This window comes from Lagenorhynchus albirostris, chromosome 13 (assembly GCF_949774975.1).
Source record: "Lagenorhynchus albirostris chromosome 13, mLagAlb1.1, whole genome shotgun sequence".
Classification (NCBI taxonomy): domain Eukaryota; kingdom Metazoa; phylum Chordata; class Mammalia; order Artiodactyla; family Delphinidae; genus Lagenorhynchus; species Lagenorhynchus albirostris.
This window is the reverse complement of record NC_083107.1, coordinates 68,423,910-68,451,482: the sequence shown is the minus strand read 5'-3', so window position 1 is coordinate 68,451,482 and position 27,573 is coordinate 68,423,910. Positions and strand designations below refer to the sequence as shown.

Below are 27,573 nucleotides of genomic sequence, written 5' to 3'. Positions count from 1 at the left end.
AATGGATTAACCCCCAGCCGCTACGGATACGCGACTCCGGCTCCAAGCGCAAGGAACACGGGGCTGAGGGAGCAGTGACGGGGAGGCCTTCGCTTAAGGGGGAAAAGGAGAAGGGGGTGGTCAGTCCCCCGCGAACGAGGACTGGGGCACATAGAGAAGAGCGCTGACCTCCGCGACTAGCAGCGTCCCCTAGCCCTCCCCGGACCGACGGGCCCAACGGACTAGCCTGGCAGACTAGGCCACGCCCCGGCGAGGGCGTGACACGGTGGGAGGCGGGGCCACACGCGCAAGTCTCGCGATCAGCCAAGAAGGACAGAGGGAGCGGAAAATGGCCCTTCGCGGGCTCGACAGTCCTTTGACCGTGGTGCCCTGGGCTGCAGCCCTACTCCTCGTTCTGAGCGTGGAAAGGGCTTTGGCGCTACCCGAGGTACTGAAGCAAATTAAAGGTTGGGTTGAAACAGAGTTGCTTGCCGGCCCTCGGCTCTCCCCACTCCTCTGCTTCCGCGCAGCCCCGATTTCGTCCCTGGGGCCTCCCTAGACGTAGCCCATACAGCTCCCACTCCGAGTACTCAGGCCGCTGTCTCGCAGCGCCTTCTCCTTGCCGACGTCCAAAGACCTTCTAAATTTGACCTCCTTGCACCTTAAAATCGTTGAATAACTTTAAGTCGTTCTTTCTACAAACGAGACCTCTGGCCATTCTGCAAGCTTAACAGCGTACGAATGCCGTATATCGTGCGTTGGCAGGACTGTACTTTCTGTAATGCTTGATGCGTTCTTTGTGTACCTGCAGTCCTTTTACACCCGCCAAATCGGGGCTGGCAGATTGAGAAGTCATTGGAGAGGGCATAATATGTATGTCCGAATAGTGATTCTCAAAGATGAGGTCCTTCCCTGGACAAGATCTGGTACAGAAATTCTCTGGTGCGCTGTTTTGGCGCCTGGTTCCAAGGGGAAGAAATGCGTCTTCTAGTAAACCTGACATAAAGGTAGGACACGTCCATGCCCTGTGTTAGAGGATTTCTGGAGAGTGTACTGGCAGTTAACTTTTGATCCTTGTTTGTTTCTTGGCTTTTCTTTCTGGAGTCCTAATAGTTTTCTTTCTTCTGCAGATATGCATCCAGTGTCCAGGGAGTGTGCAAAATTTGTCAGAAGTGGCTCTTTATTGTAAGCAGACATCAGACCTAATGCTGCACGCCCGCTGCTGCCTGAATAGGAAGGGCACCATCCTGGGGTGAGGGAGGAGAAGACATCCCTGGATACTGGAAAAGAGTTCTCAAACCAAATTCTTCAAGGCTTGCCTGATTGGCTTTTGAGATAAATATTCGTGCCTGTTTTGGAGGCATCTAAACCATGAGTCTCAGACTTTTTAATCTGTTATAGCATTTTTGGCTAAGTAAACAACCCTGTGGTTCTTCCTGGTTGAAATGCATAAAAGTCATAATTTTTAGCATTTTTTTAAGCTTGTTTCTTTTGTTTATTGTCAACTCTTTGGCTTATTTACTGTGTGTCTGCATGAAATGACTCCTTTGGCCTGAAGGACACTATGGAATATGGTTTGCTTCCCCTTCTCATTAATTCATGTTTGTCTTTGATGCAAATTTCTCTTCTTGTCCCCTTATGCAGATTAGTCTCTGCATTGTTTTCCTCTTACACTCTTGAGAATCCACCTCTTATGGCTTCAACCATTATGCAGGTGTCTCCCAAAACTAGATCTCTTTTAGTTTCCTTTGACCTCTCTCCAAGCTCCAGATACATGTGGGTACCTCTAGGTTCCTGTTAAACATTTCCTCTTTCAGAGCACCCTCACTTCAGACTCAAAATGTCTCATGTCTTGCTTCCATTCTTCTCTTTCCCTCATCTGCCTAAATACTTCTTTATATTAAACTTTATGAAAACCAATTTTTTTCCCTTATTACTCTCTGGCTTTAAAATTAGACTTATAATTGTCTGTTGTCCTAGGATAAAGTTCAAACCAGAAACTACCATAGACTGGCCCAACCCACCTTTTCAGCATTACTTTCAATTATTTGTCCACCCAAACCCTTGATGAGGGTCTGGCAGCAGCCAGACTCTCCTACCTCCAAAAGCATTCCGCCTTTCTTTCTTTGTTCAAACCTCTCTCTTTACCTAAAATTGCCTTCCTCCACCAAATTAAAACATATCTGTCCTTTAATTCCAACATCTTTTGTGAATGTTCCCTACTACTAAAAACCAGAGTAATTTCTTTTTATTTTTTATTTCCTCTAATTCTTAGTGTCTGTACCACTCAAATTAATTTTATATACTGTTCATATTTTAATTTAATGTTGTTTTTATTTTTGGTGATGGTCTTGTTCCCCTACTACATTGTAAGCCACTTGCAAGCTAAGATACTGAATGTTATTTTTAATTCTCCGAAATTTTGCAGTTAGTAGGCACTCAGTAAATATTTGTAGAATAAAGGAACAGACAGCAATAGATACTGAATAAAAAATAGTGTGGCATGGACCTTAATATCCAGTAGTTTACATCCATCCAATCTGTGGTAGGAAATGCACTTGGAAAAAACTTTCATTTATGTGACTTGAATTTTTTTCCCATATGATGGCCTTTTGTGGATCTGAGAATCATAATATTACAATGTGAGTGAGTTTCACTAATCCTGACAAGAAACAAATTTCTTTCAATATATGCACAGATGCATAGATATACTGATAAGAACGGTACTGTCCGGTGGAACTTTCTGCCACAATGAAAATGTTCTGTATCGGTACCTTCCAATACAGTAGCCACTAACCACCTTAGTGGTTACTGAACACTTGAAATGTGGCTAGTGCAAATGAAAGACTGAATTTTTTAAATTTAAATTAAGTAGCTGCATGTTGCTAGTGGTGACTTAATTGGACAATGCAGGATTAAAACATCTACCAGAGTACCTAGGTTGTGGCCCCGACACAGCTGTGTTCAATTAATATTAGCTGATAAGGGGGTTGTATTAGCTTACCTTGGATGAAGGGGAGAGACACACAGTTTTGCTGATTACCTATTTCCTCAGGCTGGATCTCCAGAACTGCTCTCTGAAGGACCCCGGTCCATACTTTCCTCAGGCGCGTACTGCTATCATCATGTAAGTCGTTAATTATCCTTCCCAAAAGGTGATTATGGCAAAGGGTTGATGGGAAAGTCTTTGAGGATGGACTCCTAAAAGGATGTTTAAATATTGTCCACATTTGGACAACTCAGAATGAGAACTGGATTACCAGTCCAGAAACACACTGGATTACCAGTCACACGCATTCATGTGTGAATGGAAGTAAGGTGCTTTCCTAGAGCACAGTGCTAACAGTGTGTGCTTTGCAGAGACCTGCAGGCAAACTCCCTCCAGGGTGACTTGGCCAACACCTTCCGTGGCTTTACCCAGCTCCAGACTCTGTGAGTAAGAGGTGTGGGGTGTGGGAGAGAACCAAAGAGAGGCAGTGCTGTGAACTCAGCAACTTCAGGCTGCATATTATGACTGCCTGTGTTGTGTTCAGGATACTGCCACAAGATGTCAACTGTCCTGGAGGTATTAATGCTTGGAAAACTATCACTTCTTATATAAACAACCAAACCTGCCAAGAACAAAGGAACCTTTGCAACAGCACTGGGGACCCAGGTATGTTGTCTCACCTCCACCCCTCCAGAAACTGCCCTTCCTCTCTTGTATTCTCCGATTTAGATCAGAAAGACAGTAAAGTTGCTTAAGTGCCTTTTGTTTGGGTTTCTGAAGCTTTAACCCCTCGGAGAGAAAAGGTCTTAACCTTTTGTTAATATTTTTAAAATAATTTTATGATGATGATGACAATGTTCTGATTATCTGTAATCTTTCCTCGCTACCTTTGACCTAGAAACAGTTGAGAGAATCTAAGTTGAAGGAGATATTTGGGAAACATACCTAATGAAATCCAGTGATGTTCTCTGTTTTTCTCTGGCTCCCAGAAATGTGTCCTGAGAATGGATCTTGTGCACCTGATGGTCCAGGTCGCTTGCAGTGTGTTTGTGCTGAAGGCTTCCATGGCTACAAGTGTATGCGCCAGGTGAGGAATTAGGTCTTCTAATTAGGGATAAGAGAAATGCATAGAGTAAGTACCTCTCTGAAAGAAGAGCCATAAGACCAGGAGCTGATGCAAATCACCTAGAGAAGGAAACTATAAGAGAATTGCCCTGGGTGAGGGGACAGGTATGCTAGGAAAGAACTGGGTGTTAGGTTGTAAGCCCTTGGTGTAACCCTGTGTGAAGTTTTTTTGGTCTGTTATTCACAGGGCTCCTTCTCACTGCTCATGTTCTTTGGTATTCTGGGATCCACCACATTATCCATCTCCACCCTCCTTTGGGGGACTCAACGTCGAAAAGCCAAGGCTTCATGAACCACATAGGTCTTCCTACTGACTAAAGATCATCCCCATCATAGTCCAGCCAGGGAGATTTGCTTCCTAGACATCATTGGTCAGCGGATCCTCCCTCCCAAGGCAGAGGCCGCCGTCGGAAGGAGGATGGAAATTTGCACAACCCTGGGTGTTGTAGACCCAGTCCAGGAGTGGACTAGTACCGGTTCCCATTTGTGCTGTTGACCATAATAAACAGTTTTTCTTTTTTTCTTTTTCGTCTCTTGGTTGGCGTGGTAAAGGATACTTTGGGAGAGCGGGCTTTCTCAGGGATCCCATCGCTTCGCGCAGGGTAGAGTAGAGGAGGTGACCCAACCCTTTCGCTGCCCTGGCCCCGCCCCTCACGTTCCTAGCCCCGCCCCTCACGCCGCCAGCTGCCCGCGCCGCCGCAGTTTGCCGCCGCCTAGAGCGCCTGGGCTCCTGCGCGGTCCACGCCGCCCTTGATCCAGACACCGGCGCGGCTAGCCACGTGGACCGAATCCGGGCGCGCCGTCCTCACGTGGTTCTAGCATCCGCTGGGGCTTGCTGCGTTTCCCGCTTCTCTGTAATCACCCCGGCTTCTGAGCTCCGCTCCCATGGCGGCCCTGGTGTTGGAGGACGGGTCGGTCCTGCGGGGCCAGCCCTTTGGGGCCGCTGTGTCGACTGCCGGGGAAGTGGGTAAGCAAGTCCGGGCTGGCTGCCGACCTCATCCCACTCTCTGCTGCCCCTCTCTGCCCAGCCTGCCCTGCCCAGACCCCGCCATTTTCCCGCCTGCACACCCCCTCCCCCGCCATTCCCCAGCCCGGCCCCTTTTATCCCTGACGGTCAGGGCAGCCTGCACTGGGGCATTATCCTCGCTCGGGGCAGTGCTCCGAAGAGTGCCCTGCCTAAGCCCCAGCTCTGCCTCTTTCTTGCAGTGTTTCAAACCGGTATGGTCGGCTACCCCGAGGCCCTCACTGACCCTTCCTACAAAGCACAGATCTTAGTGCTGACATATCCTCTGATTGGTAACTACGGCATTCCCCCAGATGAAGTGGATGAGTTCGGACTCAGCAAGGTAGCCACATCCAATGCTTTCTCTACATTCCTTTTCAAATCAGTAATTGTTAACTGTTAGTGAAGACACTGACATTCCGCTAGGCATTCTGGAGAAAGCAGGTACACACTAAAGTGATAGACAAGCACTCTGCAGGGTTTGTTAGGTAACACCTTGAGAAGCACAGAGTGCTGGAGGCGAAGGCGAAGAGTCTGGGCTCTAGTAAGGAACCAGTGAAAATTTTTTAGCAGCAGAGTGATGTGATGGGAGCAGTGCTTTAAGAGTGCGTGAATTAATGGGAAAGAGACTGGAAACTAGGGTCACACCCTTCTCAGTGATGGTGGGTCACAGTTCACCTACCAGACCAATGAAGTTGATTATCATCTAAACCTGCTTTCCTTACCTTGCCTCATTCTTTACCACTTTTCAGTAGAGTTCTTACAGTATGTAGATAAGAAACTCAGTTTCCTTCTCAGTGAGGTTTCTCCTATTCCTCCTCGTCTGGAATTTGGAAACTAAGTTGCCCTCTGAGAGTTCAAGTAATAAAAAAAAAAAAAATCAACACAAGTTAATTTTAGAGCAGCCATAGCCTCCGGTGCAGTATTCCTCAAAACTCACTTTGTCCTAATTCTAGGGTTACTGAGCCTTTAATTCTTAATATGCTTTCCCTGTCACCCTGACACTTGGAAAAGGAAACTCTAAGAAAGAGAAGTGCTTGGTATTCCTGGAAGAACCATTCCTCATCACATAAATTCACTGCATTCTGTATAAATTCACTGCATTCTAGCTTATAATGCACTATCTTGGTTAATTGACCTAAGTCTTCAGCTTTGTCAACTCTAGATACATGTCAAAGTTGAGTTTATACACTTGCAAAATTGAGGCCCTGACAACCAAGGTGAGTAAGGCCTCCTGGAGCCACCAGCCCACCACGGATGCTTCTGCAGCACATATGCTATAAATGCACTTGTCCATGTGCAGACACCTAGCCATGGAGGGTTCTGCCAAACTAGCCTTCAGATCCCATTCATCTTTCTTTAAACCTTCCACCACTAAGCAGATGTAGTTTAAATATGCCACTTTCTCCTAGATAAACAATCTGTTTCTCTACTTAGTTATTATAAACTTATCTATCGAGTAGCAAATTTACATTACCTTTTTTCTTTTAATTTTTTTAAAAATTTATTTTATTTTCGACTGTGTTGGGTCTTCGTTGTTGCATGCAGGCTTTCTCTAGTTGCGGCGAGCGGGGGCTACTCTTCATTGCGGTGCACAGGCTTCTCATTGTGGTGGCTTCTCTTGTTGCGGAGCACGGGCTCTAGGCGCTCGGGCTTCAGTAGTTGTGGCTCACGGGCTTAGTTGCTCCGCGACATGTGGGATCTTCCCAGACCAGGGATCGAATCCTTGTCCCCTGCATTGGCAGGCGGATTCTTAACCACTGCGCCACCAGGGAAGCTGTACATTACCTTTTTTTTAATGATAATCCCTTACGAAGTGGGGGGTGGGGGTGGGGTGGGGGTATAATGCCTAGTATTGCACCCTGAAGCTTTGTTTTTATTTAGTAAGGTATTGTGCCGCTGCCTATTCTACACTATGTTTTTATCACACCCTGTGATTATGATATTGTTTTATCTACGTTACTTTATTATTTTCTGGTTCCCTAGGTAGCAAATTAACATTCTGAAAACAGGACCTTGTCTTTTTTTATGCTCGTGCTCCTCCCCCAGCATCTGTTATAGTGCCTGGCACCAGGTGGGCCCTCAGTAAACGCTGACTACTATCATGTGTCAGGTACCTTGCTCTTGAGTTCATAGTTCGCTGATGAAGACATCTGGGCACATTTGTAATACAATGGAAATAGCAAGTCAAGTAGAAACAAAGTGAACTTAGGCGAGCTCTAAGGAGGAGACACAAGCTGCAGTGGGTGAGAATGGGGGTGACTTCATGGAAAAGGGGATAGAAGAAAAGGAAGGGAAAAGGAAAATGTCATTTCAATTACTAATCAGGTACCCCAGGCCCACGTGTTCAGTGTTTCATGCGGGGGACAGCATTGCTGATAAAAGGCAAAAGCATGAGGTGCTTGGCATGTTAAAGGAACGACAGGTCATTGAGTGTGGCTGGCGTACAGGGTCCATGGCCCTGCAGGAAGGTGTGTGGCCCTGGGCTCCTCACAGTCTCCTCCTCCCATCGACAGTGGTTTGAATCCTCGGGGATCCACGTGGCAGGACTGGTGGTAGGAGAGTGCTGCCCCACACCCAGCCACTGGAGTGCCACCTGTACCCTGCATGAGTGGCTGCAACAGCGTGGCATACCCGGCCTACAAGGTATGGTGCAAGCACAGGGGTGTCTGAGTGGAGCACAGATACCCAGATGGAAAGAATCAAGGACTCTGTGGACTCTTGGGACTTGAGTCCAAGATTGTGATACAGTGTACCTGATTCCAAAGCTTTAGACTGGGGGCTGGAGCTGGGGGAAGGAACTGAGCTCTCACTCAGATGGAAAATTTCAAACATGCAAAAGGAGAGAATAGGATAATGAACCCCCAGCTTCATCAACTCAGGGCTAAACTTATTTCATCACCACTACTACAACTCCCAGATTATTTTGAAGCAAATCTCAGACATAATATCATTTCACCCACAGAGAGTTCAATAGCTGTGAAAAAAAAACCCTTGTAAAAACATGATCACAGTAACATTACGGTAACCTTTTAAAAATTAACAGTAATTCCTTAATATCAAATATACAAGGAATGTTTAAAATTTCTCCAACTTTCTGATTTTTTAAAAACTTTGTTTATTTGAGTCTGGGTCTACGCAAGGTCTGTACATTGCACTTGGTTGATAATCTTTACTCTTTGGGCCTTGTAACCTATTTGACACAAACCGTTGATTTTCCTTTAGAATACCCCACAGTCTGCATTTTATTGATTACATTCCTGTATTGTCATTTAGCGTGTTCTTTTGTCCCTTGGTATTATTTTCTGTAAACAGATCTGGAGTAGTGGTTCAATTCATATGTGATATTTGGGGGCAAGAGTACTTCATGGTAGGGTACCTCCAGCAGGATAGCCCGGGATTTTTGATGCCCATGGAACAGTCACAGTGTGTGACTCAGGCTCTGAAATGGAAGTCTGACGTCATGCGTGACTGCGTTGGGGGAGTGATCTCTCAGAGTCTGCTGTTTGGGCAGGAGTGGACACTCGGGAGCTGACTAAGAAGTTGCGAGAGCAAGGGTCTCTGCTGGGAAAGCTGGTCCAGGATGGGACGGAGCCTTCAACCCTGCCGTTCTTGGACCCCAATGCCCGCGCCCTGGTGCCGGAGGTCTCCATTAAGGTACAGAGGTAGACTGGGAGAGTATCCCAGACTAAGCACGGTAGTTATATTCTGCCCATACTGAGGGGTGAACACTTGAGGGAGAACCAGAAGAGCCCTCCAAGGTAGGGATTGTTGTGTGTGCACATTATACCTACTAATCACAGCTGTCAACCATCGCCCTTTATTCCTCAGGTCCCACGGGTATTCAATTCAGGGGGCACCCCTCGGATCCTTGCTTTGGACTGTGGCCTCAAGCATAATCAGATCCGATGCTTGTGCCATCGTGGGGCAGAGGTCACTGTGGTACCCTGGGACCACGCATTAGACGGTCAGGGTGAGTAGCTTAGGTCTGTACAAGGTGACAGACAAACAGCATGGGTGGAAGGTCTGCCCTCGGTCCAGTTGCTGAAAGTCAACATGAGCTGCAGGGAAGAAGGTGGAGATAAGGGCTTTTGCTCTAGTGGTGTTTCTCTCTAGTTGAACCACGGGTTTTGACATCATCTTTTCTGCCCACTCCAGAGTATGAGGGTCTCTTTCTGAGTAATGGCCCTGGCGACCCCGCCTCCTATCCCAGCGTGGTATCCACACTGAGCCGTGTCTTATCTGAACCGAACCCCCGACCTGTCTTTGGGATCTGCCTGGGACACCAGCTGTTGGCCTTAGCCATTGGGGCCAAGACTTACAAGATGAGGTGGGACTTGTGGGGAGAGGAAGTGCCCACACCTCTGACATGATGAGGTGTGGGGAGTCTTGGGACTGGGAGTAGAGTTGGTGTTCGTTAGTGTTGAAATAGGAGTGCGGGTTGTTGAGAATCGTGAGATCAGCAAGAGCTGGGTTTGGTACAGTATGAAGGGAGGGTGAAAGGGGCCTGTGACTCAGTACGTTTCCATCTCCAGATATGGGAACCGAGGCCATAACCAGCCATGCTTGCTGGTGGGCTCTGGGCGCTGCTTTCTAACATCCCAGAACCATGGGTTTGCTGTGGAAACAGACTCACTGCCAGCAGGCTGGCTTCCTCTTTTCACCAACGCCAACGATCACTCCAATGAAGGCATTGTACATGAGAGCCTGCCCTTCTTCAGGTGAGCCTGGGTGGTTCTGGCATGATGACTGGATCTGTACGGCTTTGAAGCCCACTGGGACTTGAAGATCAAAAAGTAAAGTGCAGCAGTGGCCCCCGTCACCTTTCCCACTACCTACCTCCAAGGCTGCCGATGATGCTGGCAATTTTCGTGATCCACTCTCTTCAACAGTGTCCAGTTTCACCCAGAGCACCACGCTGGCCCTTCAGATATGGAACTTCTTTTTGATATATTTCTGGACACTGTGAAAGAAGCCACCACCAGGAACCCTGGGGGCCAGACAGGTAAGCACTTGAGTAGAACTGGGTTGTGGATCTAAGAATGGGCTCCAGGAGAGGCATAAGATGGACCTGTCTCGGGAAACTGATAGGTGTTTGGGAGGTTAGGCGGGAGGGCTGGAAGGCAGTCAGGCCAAGATGATTCATGTATGCTTCTTCTATTCAAAGGAACCCAGAATCACAAGTCCTGGCTTCTGGTCCTGCCTCTGCCACTCGTTAGAGGCATGACTTGTTCTTGATTCTTCTGTAAAGTGAGGGGTTAATCTAGATGACCTCTCGGTCTCATTCAGCTCTAACACTCTATGACTTTCTTTGCCTCCATAGTTCGAGAGCGGCTGGCTGAGCGCCTCTGTCTCCGTGGGATTCCCACCCCAGGCTCTGGGCTTCCACCACCACGAAAGGTTCTGATTCTGGGCTCAGGGGGCCTCTCCATTGGCCAAGCCGGAGAGTTTGACTACTCAGGCTCTCAGGTAAAGCACGTGTGTCCCTGACCCTCTGGGTGTGTGGCCCTCAGGAGCAGACAGGGCTGAGGCATGAGCATTAGTTGTAGGGAGGAAGTGACCCAGGAGATCTGGGGAATGTGCAGAAAGGTGAGGTGGTGAGGAACAGAAGTGGGTTTTTAGGGACTGAGAGTCCAGGGAGGGGAGAAGAGGAAGAGAAATACTGGTCTAAGACTGAAAATCTTGCTTCTGCATTCGAGGCCGATATGCCCTTTTTGTCCCCCTAGGCGATCAAGGCCCTGAAGGAGGAGAACATCCAGACGTTGCTGATCAACCCCAACATTGCCACCGTGCAGACCTCCCAGGGGCTGGCTGACAAGGTCTATTTCCTCCCAATAACGCCTCACTACGTAACCCAGGTATGACTCGGGTGAGGCTAGACTGAGGAGGGGACCCACGTGGGCAGGGGGATCCTGTGTCACTCTGGGTTTTTTCAACTTCTCTTTTTTCTTTCTTTTTTTTTTTTTTGCGGTATGCGGGCCTCTCACTGTTGTGGCCTCTCCTGTTGCGGAGCACAGGCTCCGGACGCGCAGGCTCAGCGGCCATGGCTCACGGGCCCAGCCGCTCCGCGGCATCTGGGATCTTCCCGCACCGGGGCACGAACCCGCGTCCCCTGCATCGGCAGGCGGACTCTCAACCACTGCGCCACCAGGGAAGCCCTTTCCAACTTCTTAGATCCACTCCCTAACCCCAGGGTCTTAATGACTATTATTCCTCTCTCCTCCCTCAGGTGATACGTAATGAGCGCCCAGATGGCGTGTTACTGACTTTTGGGGGCCAAACAGCTCTGAACTGTGGTGTGGAGCTGACCAAGGCTGGGGTGCTCTCTCGGTATGGGGTCCGGGTCCTGGGCACACCCGTGGAGACCATTGAGCTGACTGAGGATCGACGCGCCTTCGCCTCCAGGATGGCCGAGATCGGAGAGCACGTGGCCCCCAGTGAGGCAGCAAACTCTCTTGAGCAGGTTCGGGGCATGGTTGGGGTGGACAGGTGTTGTTTCCTTGACGTCGTATTCTCTCCGGGTCCAGGAGCCCTCCACGCAGCGCGCAGTCAAGGCCTGATCCGTTTGTCCGTCTCTGCTCGTTGCAGGCCCAGGCAGCTGCCGAGAGACTGGGGTACCCCGTGCTGGTGCGCGCAGCCTTTGCCCTGGGGGGCCTGGGCTCTGGCTTTGCCTCTAACAAAGAGGAGCTCTCTGCTCTCGTGGCCCCAGCTTTTGCCCATACCAGCCAAGTGCTGGTAGACAAGTCCCTGAAAGGATGGAAGGAGATTGAGTATGAGGTGGTGAGAGACACCTATGGCAACTGTGTCACGGTGAGTGACGGAGGAGGGGCATAGCATCAGGCAGTATGAGCCCTTGTAAGAGCCGGGGTCCAGCTGATATCTTTGAGAGTTCGATGTCCCTCAGACCCAGGATGGGTGCGTCTCCAGAGGCAACAGGACCCTGGGATGCAGCCTTCTGCCTCTCCTGACTCCCTTTGGCAGTGACCACTCTGGGACTCTCCCTTCACAGGTGTGTAACATGGAGAACCTAGATCCACTGGGCATCCACACTGGGGAGTCCATAGTGGTGGCTCCAAGCCAGACGCTGAATGACAGGGAGTACCAGCTACTGCGGCAGACGGCCATCAAGGTGACTCAGCACCTTGGAATTGTTGGGGAGTGCAACGTGCAGTATGCCTTGAATCCTGAGTCTGAGCAGGTGAGAATCTAGGCCGTGGGGCTGATACTGTAGCTGTTGGACTGCCTTCCATAATTTTGGGGCCTCTAGGCCAAGAGGCCCTTTAACCCTACAGACCCTGGAGTAGAAGCTGGGATTATCTTCGGTAGGGTCGGAGGATGCTGCTTTATTTTCCTGCCTTTCTGAGACCTTTCCTAGGCAGGCCTTCTAAGCCAGTTATCTGGTAACTCTTTCTCTGTTCTCTCTCTTTGCAGTATTACATCATTGAAGTGAATGCCAGGCTCTCTCGCAGCTCCGCCCTGGCCAGTAAGGCCACGGGCTATCCACTGGCCTACGTGGCAGCCAAGCTGGCTTTGGGCATCCCTCTACCTGAACTCAGGTACAAGGGTTGGGGAGAGATCAGGGAGGAAAGGTGGTGGGGAGCTTAAAAAAACATGTATGGGACAGGGAACGTGGAAAGGACGTTGGCCTGGATGTGTGGGATGGAGAGAACTATCTGGAAGCTCACCATTTACATCTCCTGCTCTGTCCTCTGGCACCCTCACCCGATGGCTCCCAGGAACTCGGTGACAGGGGGAACAGCAGCCTTTGAACCCAGTCTGGATTATTGTGTGGTGAAGATTCCTCGCTGGGACCTCAGCAAGTTCCTCCGTGTCAGCACAAAGATTGGGAGCTGCATGAAGAGTGTCGGTGAGAGACACACCCCAGGAGCCCCCTCCCCAGATCACCTCATGGGGTCCCACGTGTCCCAAGGATCTAGAATGTCATAGAGTCAGTTCCCTGGCATGATCTTTCAGCTCCTATATGAGCAGCTTCTTGGGAACACGGTTTCTCAGAACTAATATTTCCAACTAAGATAGCAGTCCTCCTCAGGGGCGGGAATCAAAGACATCTGGAAATCTGTCCGAATACACATGCTACCTCCACTCCCCAGATGGCATGTCAAAAATCTTGGGATGGGGTGATAGCCATTGGACTATCTCATTTCTCTCATGTTACGCATGAGTAAGCAGGTCCCACAGAAGGAAAGTGTGTGCCTGAGTAACGGGCGGAGCCAAGAACTGAAAACTAGATCAGTTGCTAGTTGCTTATGTTCCTCTGTTTACAGTATGTTGCCTGTCATGGGTGAGACCAGTTCCATGAAACTCCACGCACAGCACTTCATGGCATTTTGCCCATGGCCTCGTCACTAGGCTGTTAATACAGTGACAGTTTGTTCTCCACGCTTGTTTAAATACTGATTGCTTCAGGGAAACGACGACTGCTGTTTTCCTATGAACACTTCTAAGGCCAAGTCAGCGCAGTGGCAGCCACGCTGAGCGTGTCTCCTTCTCTGGGCACTTCCTGCCATGGTCACTAAATGAAATGTTGTTTAATACAATGTCTAAGATCAGAGCAGGACATCAGACACCTTTTCATAAAAACAGGGACACTTAGTAATGAATAGTGAATGGGCATGATGGTCAGCCTCCAAGCAGTGGAGAGCGTGCTGGGATTGAGTTAGTATGCTTCCTTATACTGACCCTTTAAATTGCCTTGGTTTGTCCTGCAAAGCATTTCCATTAAAACAAGCATGTGCATGTACCAAAGTGCCACCAGCTAAGGGTAAGAGCATTTTGCTGTGTTCCAGATTTTCCATTAAGAGCAATAGTAGCCTTTAAACACGTAAGTCTAAGCTCAGATATGATCTCAGAATGTTTAGAAATCTTACAGGACTGCCAAGTTGTTCCTTCTGGAGATGAATTTCTGTTAACGTAAAAATTATAATAAACATGGGAATGAAGCCATAAATTGTGGCTAAAAGAAGTGGATTGAAAATAGGACAATCAAAAATTGATTCCTAGATGAGACATTTAAGTATCTTACATCTATTTGAGTGTTCTTGGAGTGTGATCTGCCATGGTCACTTTTTGTAACTTTTATTATACAAGTAAGATACATGAATCATTGAGAAATTAGAAAAGATAGTTTAACCAAAGAAGAGTCATCACCTGTAATCTTGTCATACAGAGATTAATTTGGGGATATGTGTGATTCCAGGATTTTTCTAGGCCTGCATGTATTAGTGCATTGGGTTTTTCTTTTACCCAGAATAAAAACTTTTATAATATAACCACATTACAAAGGAATTGAGCAAAATCACTCATCCACTTACTTAACATTACTGGTACCATCTTGATGTTTTAAAAATTTTTTTAAAGAAACAAATGTTAGGATTGTAAACAGAAAAATACATTTGGTAAGGAATATTTGAAGACCCTAGGGTAAATTGTCAGAGGACATGAACAGAACTTTATAGAATGGGAAATCAATAAGCAGGGCTGGGGGATGGGGGAAGTTCCCTCTTTTTAGTAGTTATAAATCTAGTTAAAATGAGATAATAATTTTTGCTTATTAGCAAAAACTTTTAAATGATTATACACACTTCTTAGAAGATTGGTTAAATTTATACTTTGTATTGTAAAGCGCAGACTTCTATAAAGCCACTAATACTTATCAAGGGCCAGAAGATTTATCTTACCTATTGCCCATGCACTTCTGGAAATGTATCCTAAGGAGATAACCTAAAGCACGGAAAACATCACAGCCTCACTTAGAATGATGAACACGTCAAAACTAAATGTCTTACAGTAAGTGAGCAGTTACATTATGGTAAATCATACAGGAGTTAAACGGCTGGTAATAAAGTGACATAGAATGTGGGAACAAGCTTACCATGAGGGAAAAAGCAGGATAGAAGTTGTATGTGTACTATAATCATGTATAAAACATATTTGAAAAAAGTCCAGGAGGAAGTACTCTAAAGTGATAGCTGTAAATGTGATTAGCTCTGGATGGATTTATAGAGTGATGGGATCATCTTCCTGTTACCAGACTTTTAAAAGGTTTTAAAGGGTAAGCCAGATCCCAAATGGTATCATCACAATATGAATAAAGCAAACCGAATAACTGGATAACCCAACGGGTGGGTGGGGCCTCTGTGATACAAGTGCAACATGTTCCAGTATCCACATGCCCATTGTAGGCATTTTAGTTTCATTTCACTAATAAACACAAAACATGAAAATGGTAGGGAGAAGAGGTGCAAGTGTAAGATTCTCAATGAAACACCATAAATCCCACAACCGTGGGACTTGACTGTAAACTACAGACATTCTGGGGACTTCTCTGGCCATCCAGGGGTTAAGACTCCAAGCTTCCACTGCAGGGGGTGCGGGTTCGATCCCTGGTTGGGCAACTAAGATCCTGCAGGCCACAAGCTGAGGCCAAAAAAAAAAAACAAAACAACTACAGACATTCTGGGCAGCACGCCCCCAGCTGCCTCTGCCCTCTGGCCCTCAGTGCTCACATGGTATCCCTCCAGGTGAGGTCATGGGCATTGGGCGTTCTTTTGAGGAAGCTTTCCAGAAGGCTCTGCGCATGGTGGATGAGAACTGCGTGGGCTTTGATCACACAGTCAAGCCCGTCAGTGACATGGTAAGCGGCTCCCCTTCCCCTGGCAGTACCCTCGGGACGGACCCTGCTTCTCTCTGTCCCCAGCCCCTGAGCTTGCTGCCAGTAGTACTAGCAGCAGTCACTGGCGGACCTTTGCTGTGTTTTCACTTTGCTGAGAGTTCGGTGACTTCATTTCTCATGTTTCATTATTCTGAGGACGTATCACTAGATTTGTTTCTACAGATGGGGAAGCGGAGGCTTAGCTTGTCTGCCCTCTCCCCGTTAGGAGCTGGAGACTCCAACAGACAAGCGCATCTTTGTGGTGGCAGCTGCCCTGTGGGCTGGCTACTCGGTGGATCGCCTGTACGAACTTACTCGCATCGACCGCTGGTTTTTGCACCGAATGAAGCGGATCGTAGCACACACCCAGCTGCTGGAGCAACACCGTGGACAGTCTCTGCCCCTACCCCTGCTGCAGCAGGCCAAGCGCCTCGGCTTCTCAGACAAGCAGATTGCCCTCGCAGTTCTCAGGTCAGGGATGGCGGGGAGGGCCTCAGGCTGAGAAGTGCCGGGCAGAGAACCTTTGTACCAGCGAGGGGCCCTCGGAGGGGAGGGTGTGGGGAGCTTTGGAGGCCCCTGACCTTCAGCCCTGGGAATTTTCCTCTCTGATCCCTACCTGGGATCTCCGCCCTCTACTTGGTCCATACCCCACTCCCAGGGCCTACGTTTCTGACCCTTCTTCTTCAGCACAGAGCTGGCTGTTCGCAAGCTGCGTCAGGAACTGGGGATCTGCCCAGCGGTGAAGCAGATTGACACAGTTGCAGCTGAATGGCCAGCCCAGACAAATTACTTGTACCTGACATACTGGGGCACCACCCATGACCTCAGCTTTCGAACGCCTCATGTCCTGGTCCTGGGCTCTGGCGTCTACCGTATCGGCTCCAGCGTCGAATTTGACTGGTGTGCTGTGGGCTGCATCCAGCAGCTCCGAAAGGTCCAAGAGCTAGTCTTTCCTATGGTTTTCTCTGCTCTTCTAATCAGCTTTGGCAGCTGCCTTCCACCCACACTCAACCCTGGCACTTTCTAGTCATTGCTGCACCTTAACATCTATCACAGGGCTTTGGGTTGGGGGGGTCCCCTTAAGCCGTCCTGTGCCTCACATGTGGTTCCTCTCCAGAACTCTGTATCTGCTTTTCCGATAGCTTCATTGCTGGTCTGACTTCCCTCCCAAGGCAGCCGTCCTGTACAGCAGTTTCAGAGACAGCTGAGGCGGTGCTCTCTGGAGTACTGCTTTGGCTTTACTCTCTCGGTGCTCTTCTTCCCATCTGATTGCTGAATGTCATTCCCCTCGCTGTCGCAGATGGGGTATAAAACCATCATGGTGAACTACAACCCAGAAACAGTCAGCACCGACTATGACATGTGTGACCGACTCTACTTCGATGAGATCTCTTTTGAGGTGAGACGGGTGAAGGCTGCCCGTTAGCCTGGGAGGCCAGTCAAGTAGGAGTAGCTGACGGACCTAAGACTCTTTAGAACTTGTGGGGTTTGAGGGTGAAGGCTGAAGAGCAGTGAACAAGAAGACTCAGACCCCTGACCCTGCCTGCTGCCGCCACCTGTTTCTCCTCCTGCACCGTAGGTGGTGATGGACATCTATGAGCTAGAGAACCCCGAAGGCGTGATCCTGTCCATGGGCGGGCAGCTGCCCAACAACATGGCCATGGCTTTGCATCGGCAGCAGTGCCGGGTGCTGGGCACCTCCCCTGAAGCCATCGACTCGGCTGAGAACCGTTTTAAGTTCTCCCGGCTCCTGGACACCATTGGTATCAGCCAGCCTCAGTGGAGGGAGCTCAGTGACCTAGAGGTGGGCTGGGGCCTGGTGGGGTCTGGAGGCTGGATGACGTCACGGGTGAGTGTGAGCAACCCAGCTAAGCTCCCTTTGCCCTTAGTCTGCCCGCCAGTTCTGCCAGACCGTGGGGTACCCCTGTGTCGTGCGCCCCTCCTATGTGCTAAGTGGTGCTGCTATGAACGTGGCTTACACCGATGGGGACCTGGAGCGCTTCCTGAGCAGTGCGGCAGCTGTCTCCAAGGAGCACCCCGTGGTCATCTCCAAGTTCATCCAGGAGGCCAAGGTGGGAGGCTGCAGACAGGTCTCTGCAGGCAGGCTCCCAGCCTCAGAGGCGACTCCCCTCTCTGGTCCTACAGAAGTTTGTAGGCACAGTGGGCTGGATAGGACGGGTTGTGCCAGGGCTCTTAAAGGAAGGGAAGCTTCCTGCAGGGGCAAGCGGGAGAAGAAGATGGCCCTTGCTCTACATCACATTGTCCTGCACGCCGCCCACCCCCCACCCCCCACTAGGAGATTGATGTGGACGCTGTGGCCTGTGATGGTGTGGTGGCAGCCATCGCCATCTCCGAGCACGTGGAGAACGCAGGTGTGCATTCAGGTGATGCCACGCTGGTGACCCCGCCGCAGGACATCACTGCCAAAACCCTGGAGCGGATCAAAGCCATCGTGCACGCCGTGGGCCAGGAGCTGCAGGTCACAGGACCCTTCAATCTGCAGCTCATTGCCAAGGTAGTAAGAGGGGGCAAAAGGCAGGGACCAGAGGTCCGTGGTGCCTCCTTGTTCTGTGCCGGCCCTGGCGCCAGGGAGCCCTCATCGGAGGAGGAAAGCCTGAGGGGCAGGGTCACAGCTCGAGCCCACAGTATTGTCAGGGTTTCTAATAGTCACCCTGCCCCCTGTCCCGGGTTGATGACCCACAGAACTATGAGTGGGGGGAAGAGCCAAGGTCCCTGGGATGGTGTCACAAGCCCACCTGTGGAAGGCCCGACCAGTCCCTCTCTGCCCAGGACGACCAGCTGAAAGTCATCGAGTGCAACGTGCGTGTCTCCCGCTCCTTCCCCTTCGTCTCCAAGACCCTGGGTGTGGACCTAGTAGCCTTGGCCACGCGGGTCATCATGGGGGAAGAAGTGGAGCCTGTGGGGCTCATGACTGGCTCTGGAGTCGTGGGGGTAAAGGTAAGGAGGATTGAAGCCCGAGGTTATCAGTCAGCGGGGAGGCAAATAGTGGAGGGAGTTCATCTCCTGCACAAGCTATATGTCAGTCGGCATATAAACCAAGCACCTCCTGTGGGCAAGGCCTTCCTGGGCCGTCAGGGCAATAAGATGGTCTTTGTCTCTTAGGAGCTTCCACTCTAGTGATGGGAGGCAAGAGAAGTCGGGTCCAAAAACAGCTTGTTTCTAGAACAGTGTGTGATAAACCTGCATAGTAGAGATAAAAACAAAATGCTAAAGGAGGTGCGACTTCCAGAGAGGGTGGTGACCCTCAAGAAGGCTCAAGAAAAGAAGTGGTATTTGGAATGAGCCTTGGAGGACGGTCAGGATGTGAGATTTGAGATTGGCCAAGCTTGTTGAGGAGGTGTTCCGAGGCCAGGGAGTAGCCTCGTGGAGACCGAGGGGAGCCCGAGCATGTTTGGGAAGCAGCTGATGATTGGTGGGTTCACGTGGAGCCGCACAGGGAAGGCTCACCCCGCTGTCTGGAGGAGGCCGAGAGAGGGGATTGAGGACCCCCCACTGGTGCAGGATATGGGCCTATCACGCCTGGGCCTCACTCACCTCCTGCTCTCTCAGGTGCCCCAGTTCTCGTTCTCCCGCCTGGCGGGTGCTGATGTGGTGCTGGGTGTGGAGATGACCAGTACCGGGGAAGTGGCTGGCTTCGGGGAGAGCCGCTGTGAGGCCTACCTCAAGGCCATGCTAAGCACTGGCTTTAAGATCCCCAAGAAGAACATCTTGCTGACCATTGGCAGCTATAAGGTACAGAATCCGGGGGGTGCCTGAAGATGGGGGGACAGATGGCCTTGGCTCCCTGGGCCAGGGCTGATCTTGAAGTGGAAGACGGGAGAAACACAGCCTCATCCTCCTTCTTGGTTCAGAACAAAAGTGAGCTGCTCCCAACTGTGCGACTGCTGGAGAGCCTGGGCTACAGCCTCTACGCCAGCTTGGGCACTGCTGACTTCTATACAGAGCACGGTGTCAAGGTATGGGCTGCTCCTGCCCTACCCCACGCTGCCCACTCTCCAAGGGTGTGAGAGCACCCAGGAATTCTCTCCCTGTTCGCCTGCTTTTCTTGTCATTGTATAAATTATATATTCCACGTAGAGCAGTAGAACATACAGAGAAGCAAAGAGAAAAAAAGAATTCCCTCATGACCTCCCCACCATTGTTAACATTTTGGCATGTTTCCTTCCAGAATTTTATCTTTCTGCGTGAAGTGTGGGCTCATACCGCAGAGTCCTTGGTAACCATAGTGTAGATGCTTTTCTTGTCAAGAAAAATGCTTTGCCTGTAGCTAAGAGAGGTAGCCTGGTCCCCATCCTCCTCATGGGCTCCCGGGCCACCTCTCCTCCCTTCCGGTTGGCCTTCCTGGCCCCTGCCAGGCTCGGGTTGGCCCCGACCTTGTCTCTGGGCCACAGGTAACGGCTGTGGACTGGCACTTTGAAGAAGCAGTGGATGGAGAGTGTCCACCACAGCGAAGTATCCTGGAGCAGCTCGCTGAGAAGAACTTCGAGCTAGTGATTAACCTGTCCATGCGCGGGGCCGGGGGCCGGCGTCTCTCTTCCTTTGTCACCAAGGGCTACCGCACCCGGCGCCTGGCCGCTGACTTCTCCGTGCCCCTCATCATCGATATCAAGTGCACCAAACTGTTTGTGGAGGTAACTGACACCTGGGTGCCGGGAAGGGGGCAGCCAGCGTCAGTGGGGGAAGAGGGAGAAGTGAGCGTGCCCTGGGGCTGGGAAATCTCAGTACGAAACAGCTATGCTAGTGATCAAGTTTTGTGGCTGCAGAGAGAGAAGGTGGGTATAGAGAGGCCGAAGCCTGGTTTATGGGAAAACCCAATCCCTCTCTGCACCTCCCAGGCTGCCCTTAAGTCAAAGCTGACCGTGGTTCCCACTTTGCAGGCCCTAGGACAGATTGGGCCAGCCCCTCCTTTGAAGGTGCATGTTGACTGCATGACCTCCCAGAAGCTCGTGCGGCTACCTGGTAAGTGCATCTCTTGAGAGAACCTGGCTTCTGGACACTGGTAGAAGCTTGCATGGACCCTGGGTGCAGCACAGGATGGCCGTGGGGCCCACTCTGCCCTGGAGTGTACGGAGTGGGGAGGGCCCAGAATCTGCCTCACCCTAAGCTCTTTTACTCCTCCATCCACGATGCCCTTGACAAACCTCACCACCTCTCACTTGTGTCGGTCGCTGCTTATTTTCCTGCCACCCCAGTTCACCTCCTTGATGCCCTGCGTGTCTCGGCATCTTCCTCTAATCTGCTGCCTCCGTGTTCTCCCAGGATTGATCGATGTCCACGTGCACCTGCGGGAGCCAGGGGGGACACACAAGGAGGACTTCGCTTCAGGCACAGCGGCTGCCCTGGCCGGGGGCATCACCATGGTGTGCGCCATGCCTAATACCCGGCCCCCCATCATCGATGCCCCTGCTCTGGCCCTGGCACAGAAGGTGAGCCCTTGTTCTCCTGCTTCCTGGTGACCCCCATGCCCCCACCAGCCTCCCCCACCTCCCTGAACCCTGCTCCCTCTGCCCCTCCCCAGGGGCCCAGGCCACGCATGGGTGCCACGCTGGCACCGGTGCTGAGGGGCCTAATCTCAACTGCACCCTCTCCAGCTGGCAGAGGCCGGCGCCCGCTGTGACTATGCCTTATTCCTCGGAGCTTCGTCGGAAAACGCAGGGACCCTGGGTGCTGTGGCTGGGTCTGCTGCAGGGCTGAAGCTCTACCTCAACGAGACCTTCTCCGAGCTGCGGCTGGACAGTGTGGCCCAGTGGATGGAGGTAGGGGTGGGCAGGTGGGAGGAGGCAGCCAACCAGTACCTCCTGGCTTGAGGGCCCCACACAGTGGGCTGGCAGCAGTGAGTCAGGAGCTCTGTGAGGGCTTGGGCTCTGCACGGTCCCGGAATGTTCTTCCTGCCCCCAGCACTTCGAGACGTGGCCGTCCCACCTCCCCATTGTGGCCCACGCAGAGCGTCAGAGTGTGGCCGCCGTCCTCATGGTGGCCCAGCTGACCCAGCGCTCGGTACACATCTGTCACGTGGCGCGGAAGGAAGAGGTGAGAGCCCAGCAGAGGTGCCCCTGTTGCTTTCCCAGTAACTCCAGGTGATCAGGGTAGTCCTTGGGGGCAGGAGAGGGGCAGGGCACGAGCAGGGGAGCCTGGAGCCCGTACCCAGCACATCTGCCCCATGACTTTCCGAGAGGGGAGGTGGGCTGCGGGGACTTTGCAGGGTGGGGCCTGGAGGGAGGCCTCCTCGAGGTCTCCCTGCTCTCCCCCAGATCCTGCTGATTAAAGCCGCAAAGGCACGGGGGCTGCCGGTGACCTGTGAGGTGGCGCCCCACCATCTGTTCCTGAGCCGCGATGACCTGGAGCGTCTGGGGCCCGGGAAGGGGGAGGTTCGGCCTGAGCTTGGCTCCCGGCAGGATGTGGAAGCCCTATGGGAGAACATGGCCGTCATCGACTGCTTTGCCTCCGACCATGGTGAGAGGGCCCAGGCCGAACCCCCTCTGCCCGGGCGGGCTCGTGCCCCATCCTCACGGGCAAGGACCTTGGGTTCCATGAAGATTGGGCCTTGATCTGGGTAGGATCCCAGCCTCTAATACAGTTCCTGGTCTGTCATAGGTGCTTGATAAATATTTACTGAAAGAACGAATGAGTAAACTGTAAATGAGAGAATGTGGGTGAAAGGGGTGGGCCCCCAAAGATGACAGCAGTCCCAGTTTCCCTACCTTGTGATTCCCAGAAAAAATTAGCATCGGGGTTGGTAGTGAGGCACCATCTTGGTGGCGTGCGTGACCTCTCGTGTGTGGAGGCGATCGGTTCCGAGGGTCATGCTCTCTTCTCCCAGCCCCCCACGCCGTGGACGAGAAGTGTGGGCCCCAGCCACCCCCCGGCTTCCCGGGGTTGGAGACCATGCTGCCCCTACTGCTGACGGCAGTGAGCGAGGGCCGGCTCAGCCTGGATGACCTGCTGCAGCGACTGCACCACAACCCCCGGCGCATCTTCCACCTGCCGCCCCAGGAGGACACCTATGTGGAGGTGTGGGGTTGAAGGCCGGGGGGCGGGGGCTCCCCAGCCCTGGGAGCCGTTCCACGCCGCAGCCCGTGCCTGGCGTAACCCGTGACTCTGACAGGTGGATCTGGAGCATGAATGGACGGTCCCCAACCACATGCCCTTCTCCAAGGCCCACTGGACACCCTTTGAAGGGCAGAAGGTGAAGGGCACCGTCCGCCGTGTGGTCCTGCGAGGAGAGGTTGCCTATATTGACGGGCAGGTATGTGTGTGGCCCATGCTCAGGCCAGTCGTGACCCGCTCGTGCTATATTCTCCTCCCACCCCAGCACATCTCTGTGGTCCCACTACCCGTCCAACTGCCCTGGGTGCGGGTGGGTGCAGGTCCCCAGGGCATTTTTTTCTTCTCGCTGGCTTCCACCCCTTTAGGACCCCAGTCTGGCTCACTTGCCCGCCCCTGCCTTTTGTCCGCAGGTGCTAGTGCCGCCGGGCTACGGACAGGATGTACGCAAGTGGCCACAGGGGGCTGTTCCCCAGCTCACGCCCTCGGCCCCTGCCGCCAGTGAGCTAAACACGGTATGCGCGCTGCTTCGGGCTGGGGGGCGGGGTTGGGGGTACAGTCAGGCGTCGGGCTGGCAGCATTGGTGGTTCGGGGCAGTGGAACGTTCGTCACTTAACACTTAATATCCTCACCACCTACCCCCTCTACTGCAAAACATAGAATTAACTCTCAGTTTAGGAGTCTTCCCACAGGAAACACACCCCATTATTAACCCAAGCAGAGAGACGTTTTGGAGAGGCCAGTGGGCCCGCGCCTGTTGAGGGCAGCCCAGTGGGAGGCGGGGCTGAGGGGACATGATGGAGGTAGAATCCTAGCGGACAGGGAGCAGTTTGGCTTTTCTTGAGGGATTGAATTTGAGGAGGGTCAGGTCAGTACCCAGTGTTGTCTCTCCAGACCCCAGAGAGGCCCCGCCGGGGCATCCCAGCGCTTCCCGATGGCCGCTTCCACCTGCCGCCCCGAATCCACCGAGCCTCTGACCCAGGTTTGCCAGGTAAGAGGAAGGTCCTATGACGTGGAGGGTGGGGCCACCTGGACTTAGAGACGTGTCCAGATGGGCTCCTCTCCCCCGCAGTGTCCCAGGTGGGCTGAGGTTGGGGGCTTTGTGGCCTAGGAACTGTCCCAGCGCCCCCCAGCACCTCACCTCTGTCCACTTACCTTGTCCTTCCTGCTGCCCTCATCTGACCTGCTGTGCCCGCCTTTGCCTAAATCAGCCCGCCCAGCTTGAGGGAGGCATCCCACAGCTTCTTCTCACAGGCCCTTTTTTGTTGTGGGCAGCTGTGTTCCTCCGCCTGGGAGCTGGGATCCCATGGGGCAGCAGAGCGTGGGGTAAATCCAGGTTGTTGGTTGGTGTGAGCCTGGCCGTTCTCCCTGCCTAGGAGCCTTTTGCCAACTGGGAGGGTTCCGGGAGGGCACCACTGATCACACACAACAGCCCCTGTGGGAAATCACGTGTCCGTGCCCAGAGCTGCCGGTCCTTCCTGCCCTCACCTAACCTGCTGTAGCTACTGTGGTGTGAGTTGGTTTAACACAGACACTGTGGTCCGGAGTCCTGGGGAAGCGGGGGCTCTTCACACACCTCAGCCACAGGCTTACATCTGTCCTGTTGCCCTCTTTGTAGCTGAGGAGCCAAAGGAGAAGACCTCCCGGAAGGCAGCTGAGCCAGGTGAGAGACGCCCCGGAACACGCGCTCACCTTGGGGACCTCTCTGATCTGGCCTGGGTAGGAGGAACCCTCTGACCAGCCTCTTCCGCCCCGTCCCTCACTCTGCAGAGCTGATGGGAACCCTTGACGGCACCTGCTACCCTCCACCACCAATACCTAGACAGGCGTCGCCCCAGAACCTGGGGACCCCTGGCCTGCTGCACCCCCAGACCTCACCCCTGCTGCACTCATTGGTGGGCCAACATATCCTGTCTGTCCAGCAGTTCACCAAGGATCAGGTGCCTGGGGGAGGGAGGAGGGGAACACCCAGAGCTTAGAGGACCTGGAGAGTCGGGGCTAGGGCCCCTGGGGGCCACCGCCTTTCCAGCTGACTTGGGATCTTTCTTAGATGTCTCACCTGTTCAACGTGGCACACACGCTGCGCATGATGGTGCAGAAGGAGCGGAGCCTCGACATCCTCAAGGTCAGGGTCAGGGCTGTGGGCTGGGGATCCAGGCCCGTGTCAGCAGGGCTGTGCGGTGGTCAAAGGGGTCTCCCTCCCCTGCCATAGGTCCCCTCGTGTGAGTCCACACCCTCCATAGGTAAGCCCTACTCTGGGAGGTCCTGCTCCTCTAGGCCGCCCCCACGCTTGCCCTCCTCCGATCGGTATTCAGCTGACTTGCGGGGCCCTGAGCACCAGCACACAGGCCCGCTGATCTGGTCACTTGATTGGTGCTGGTGTATTCGTGGGAGTGAAGTCTAGGGTATTTCCTTCTCTCCCAGAGAATGAATGTCTCGTTCAGACTCTTAACAATGGCTTTTTGGAGGCAGACCTTTAGCTCAGAGTGACACTATGGTGGAAATGTCAAGGCTACAACAGGTCATGGGAAGGTTTGGGGGACAGGGTTCTAGCACCCCTCTTGCGTAAGTTGGGGAGGCAGGCATCAGCCCACGCGCTCCCCAAGGTGAACACGTGTGTGCACACATGACTCCCGCTCCCCCAGGGGAAGGTGATGGCCTCCATGTTCTACGAGGTGAGCACGCGGACCAGCAGCTCCTTTGCAGCGGCCATGGCCCGGCTGGGGGGCGCCGTGCTCAGCTTCTCAGAAGCCACGTCCTCCGTCCAGAAGGGTGAATCCCTGGCTGACTCGGTGCAGACCATGAGCTGCTACGCCGACGTCGTGGTGCTGCGGCACCCCCAGCCCGGAGCGGTGGAGGTGAGGCCGGCCTGTGTGCCGGGGCAGGATTGATTTGGCTGGACCCAGGGACACGAGGGCCCTCCTGCCCACACTTCCTGTGACTGCAGGTCTCAGTCGGGCCAGATGGGTGCGGGGACCCCAGGAGGAGTGGGACTGCGGCAGGGAGTAGGGGTCCCTGAGACGCAGAAGACAGGATTCTCCTTCCTCGTCCCCGTGTTCACAGCTGGCAGCCAAGCACTGCCGGAGGCCAGTGATCAATGCCGGGGATGGGGTCGGAGAGCATCCCACCCAGGCCTTGCTGGACATCTTCACCATCCGGGAGGAGCTTGGGACGGTCAACGGCATGACGGTGAGGGTGGTGGCAGGGGTTGGAGGCCTGCCTGGTGATGGTCTGGAGAGGGGGACAGTGGGGAGGTGGTTTCTGCATTTCAGCGCGTGTTGCGTGCATTCTGAGGTCTACGTTCTGGTTCTGAGGCCGAGAGCTTTAAAATGGGGGTGCGGGTGTGCTCAGTCTGGGGGCCCTCTTGGTGACCGGCTTCCTCCCCAGATCACAATGGTTGGGGACCTGAAGCACGGACGCACGGTGCATTCACTGGCCTGCCTGCTCACCCAGTATCGCGTCAGCCTGCGCTACGTGGCGCCTCCCAGCCTGCGCATGCCCCCCGACGTGCGGGCTTTCGTGGCGTCCCGCGGCACCAAGCAGGTCAGGCCCTGGGAGCCCGTGGGGGACCTGGGCTGGGCGGTCAGTGCCGGCACCACACTCACCCTGGCTGGGCCTCACCCTCCAGGAGGAATTTGAGAGCATCGAGGAGGCGCTGCCCGACACCGACGTGCTCTACATGACTCGCATCCAGAAGGAGCGCTTCGGGTCTAGCCAGGAGTATGAAGCTGTGAGCACGAGGGCTGAGGAGAAGCCAGGGCTGGAGCTGCTGGGCATCCAGACTGGCAGCCGGGAAAGCTGGGTCCCTCGCTTGTGACAACTGAGTGCGAGGACGGGGGGTGGAACCCAGGCTCGTGGGCTCGTAGCCGCCCCTGCCCGGCCGTGCTCACGGGGCCCCTCTCTGCCTCGCAGTGCTTCGGCCAGTTCATCCTCACTCCCCACATCATGACCCGGGCCAAGAAGAAGATGGTGGTGATGCACCCCATGCCCCGAGTCAATGAGATAAGGTGACGTGGCGTGAAAATTGAGGATACGCTTGGGGGCGGGGTCTGGCTCTGGGAGTGCACTCAGTCCGTTCAGGCTGTCGTGGGCACATGGTAACCCTTCCTTCTCTTGCAGTGTGGAGGTGGACTCGGACCCCCGAGCAGCCTACTTCCGGCAGGCGGAGAATGGCATGTACATCCGCATGGCTCTGTTAGCCACTGTGCTCGGCCGCTTCTAGGGCCCGACCCCTCAGCCTCTTCTCAGGCCCAGCTGCTGGGCATGGAATCCGGTGCCCTCCACGGAGGCAGCACACTTAGTAGATGCTCTCGGGCATCCAGATAGGTCATGTGCTCATACGCACACACATGTGGACCACGCTTCAGACGCTGGACTGGACTGGAGCTGTCTAGCGTGGGGGTGGGGCCTCTGATGCTGGGGCCCAGTCGGCCCCGTCTCCCTTATTGCACCTGAAATCTGTACTGTTACTTTTCCACTGACTTAGTAAAACAGCTGAGCTGCCTCTGGTTCTTGCTTCCTTGCATGTATCCTGGCTTCAGCAGAGGATGTTAAGTATAATAGGCAGAGCTTTCTTCTAGAAAACGAGAATAGTTTCCCAAATACGAGAGCAGCCTTGCCGGGCAGGCTCATGTTCTGGCCAGGGGAGCAGCCAGTCCCCCATTTTCAGAGTGGTGGCTCTTTGGGTTTCTGGGCGGGAACATGCCATTCTACTGGTGCTCTCCGTGGCCCGCACTACAC

General features: G+C 53.0%; 2 protein-coding genes across 9 annotated transcripts; both read left to right on the top strand.

Annotated features, from left to right (window-relative positions):
* Positions 1-47: 47 nt before the first annotated feature.
* ATRAID (all-trans retinoic acid induced differentiation factor) lies at positions 48-4,616 on the top strand. 2 transcript variants are annotated; one of them, XM_060170050.1, is made up of 7 exons: positions 48-427; positions 1,110-1,231; positions 3,035-3,106; positions 3,340-3,411; positions 3,513-3,634; positions 3,958-4,055; positions 4,281-4,616. In XM_060170050.1, the coding sequence occupies exons 1-7, from the start codon at positions 329-331 to the stop codon at positions 4,383-4,385; spliced, it is 690 nt and encodes a 229-aa protein (XP_060026033.1). In that variant the 5' UTR covers positions 48-328; the 3' UTR covers positions 4,386-4,616. The 2 variants fall into 2 exon arrangements, with proteins under 2 accessions (XP_060026033.1, XP_060026034.1); XM_060170051.1 differs by lacking the exon at positions 48-427 and adding an exon at positions 528-986.
* A 120-nt stretch (positions 4,617-4,736) lies between these two features.
* Positions 4,737-27,337, top strand: CAD (carbamoyl-phosphate synthetase 2, aspartate transcarbamylase, and dihydroorotase). 7 transcript variants are annotated; one of them, XM_060170046.1, is made up of 45 exons: positions 4,769-5,060; positions 5,300-5,439; positions 7,613-7,742; positions 8,611-8,753; positions 8,928-9,069; positions 9,255-9,426; positions 9,632-9,817; positions 9,989-10,101; positions 10,420-10,565; positions 10,823-10,954; positions 11,326-11,559; positions 11,685-11,906; positions 12,106-12,294; positions 12,528-12,652; positions 12,833-12,963; positions 15,638-15,750; positions 15,995-16,239; positions 16,456-16,702; positions 17,069-17,167; positions 17,348-17,572; positions 17,658-17,840; positions 18,065-18,283; positions 18,559-18,726; positions 19,339-19,521; positions 19,641-19,745; positions 20,181-20,420; positions 20,667-20,748; positions 21,049-21,215; positions 21,381-21,545; positions 21,688-21,819; positions 22,041-22,242; positions 22,610-22,800; positions 22,895-23,035; positions 23,247-23,348; positions 23,728-23,824; positions 24,109-24,159; positions 24,452-24,496; positions 24,604-24,773; positions 24,884-24,958; positions 25,479-25,691; positions 25,897-26,022; positions 26,221-26,376; positions 26,462-26,563; positions 26,746-26,840; positions 26,953-27,337. In XM_060170046.1, exons 1-45 carry the CDS (start codon positions 4,979-4,981, stop codon positions 27,053-27,055), a joined length of 6,729 nt encoding a protein of 2,242 aa, XP_060026029.1. In that variant the 5' UTR covers positions 4,769-4,978; the 3' UTR covers positions 27,056-27,337. The 7 variants fall into 7 exon arrangements, 4 of the variants coding, with proteins under 4 accessions (XP_060026029.1, XP_060026031.1, XP_060026030.1 ...); XM_060170048.1 differs by lacking the exon at positions 11,685-11,906 and having other exon boundaries at positions 4,770-5,060; XM_060170047.1 differs by lacking the exon at positions 24,109-24,159 and having other exon boundaries at positions 4,770-5,060.
* Positions 27,338-27,573: the final 236 nt, after the last annotated feature.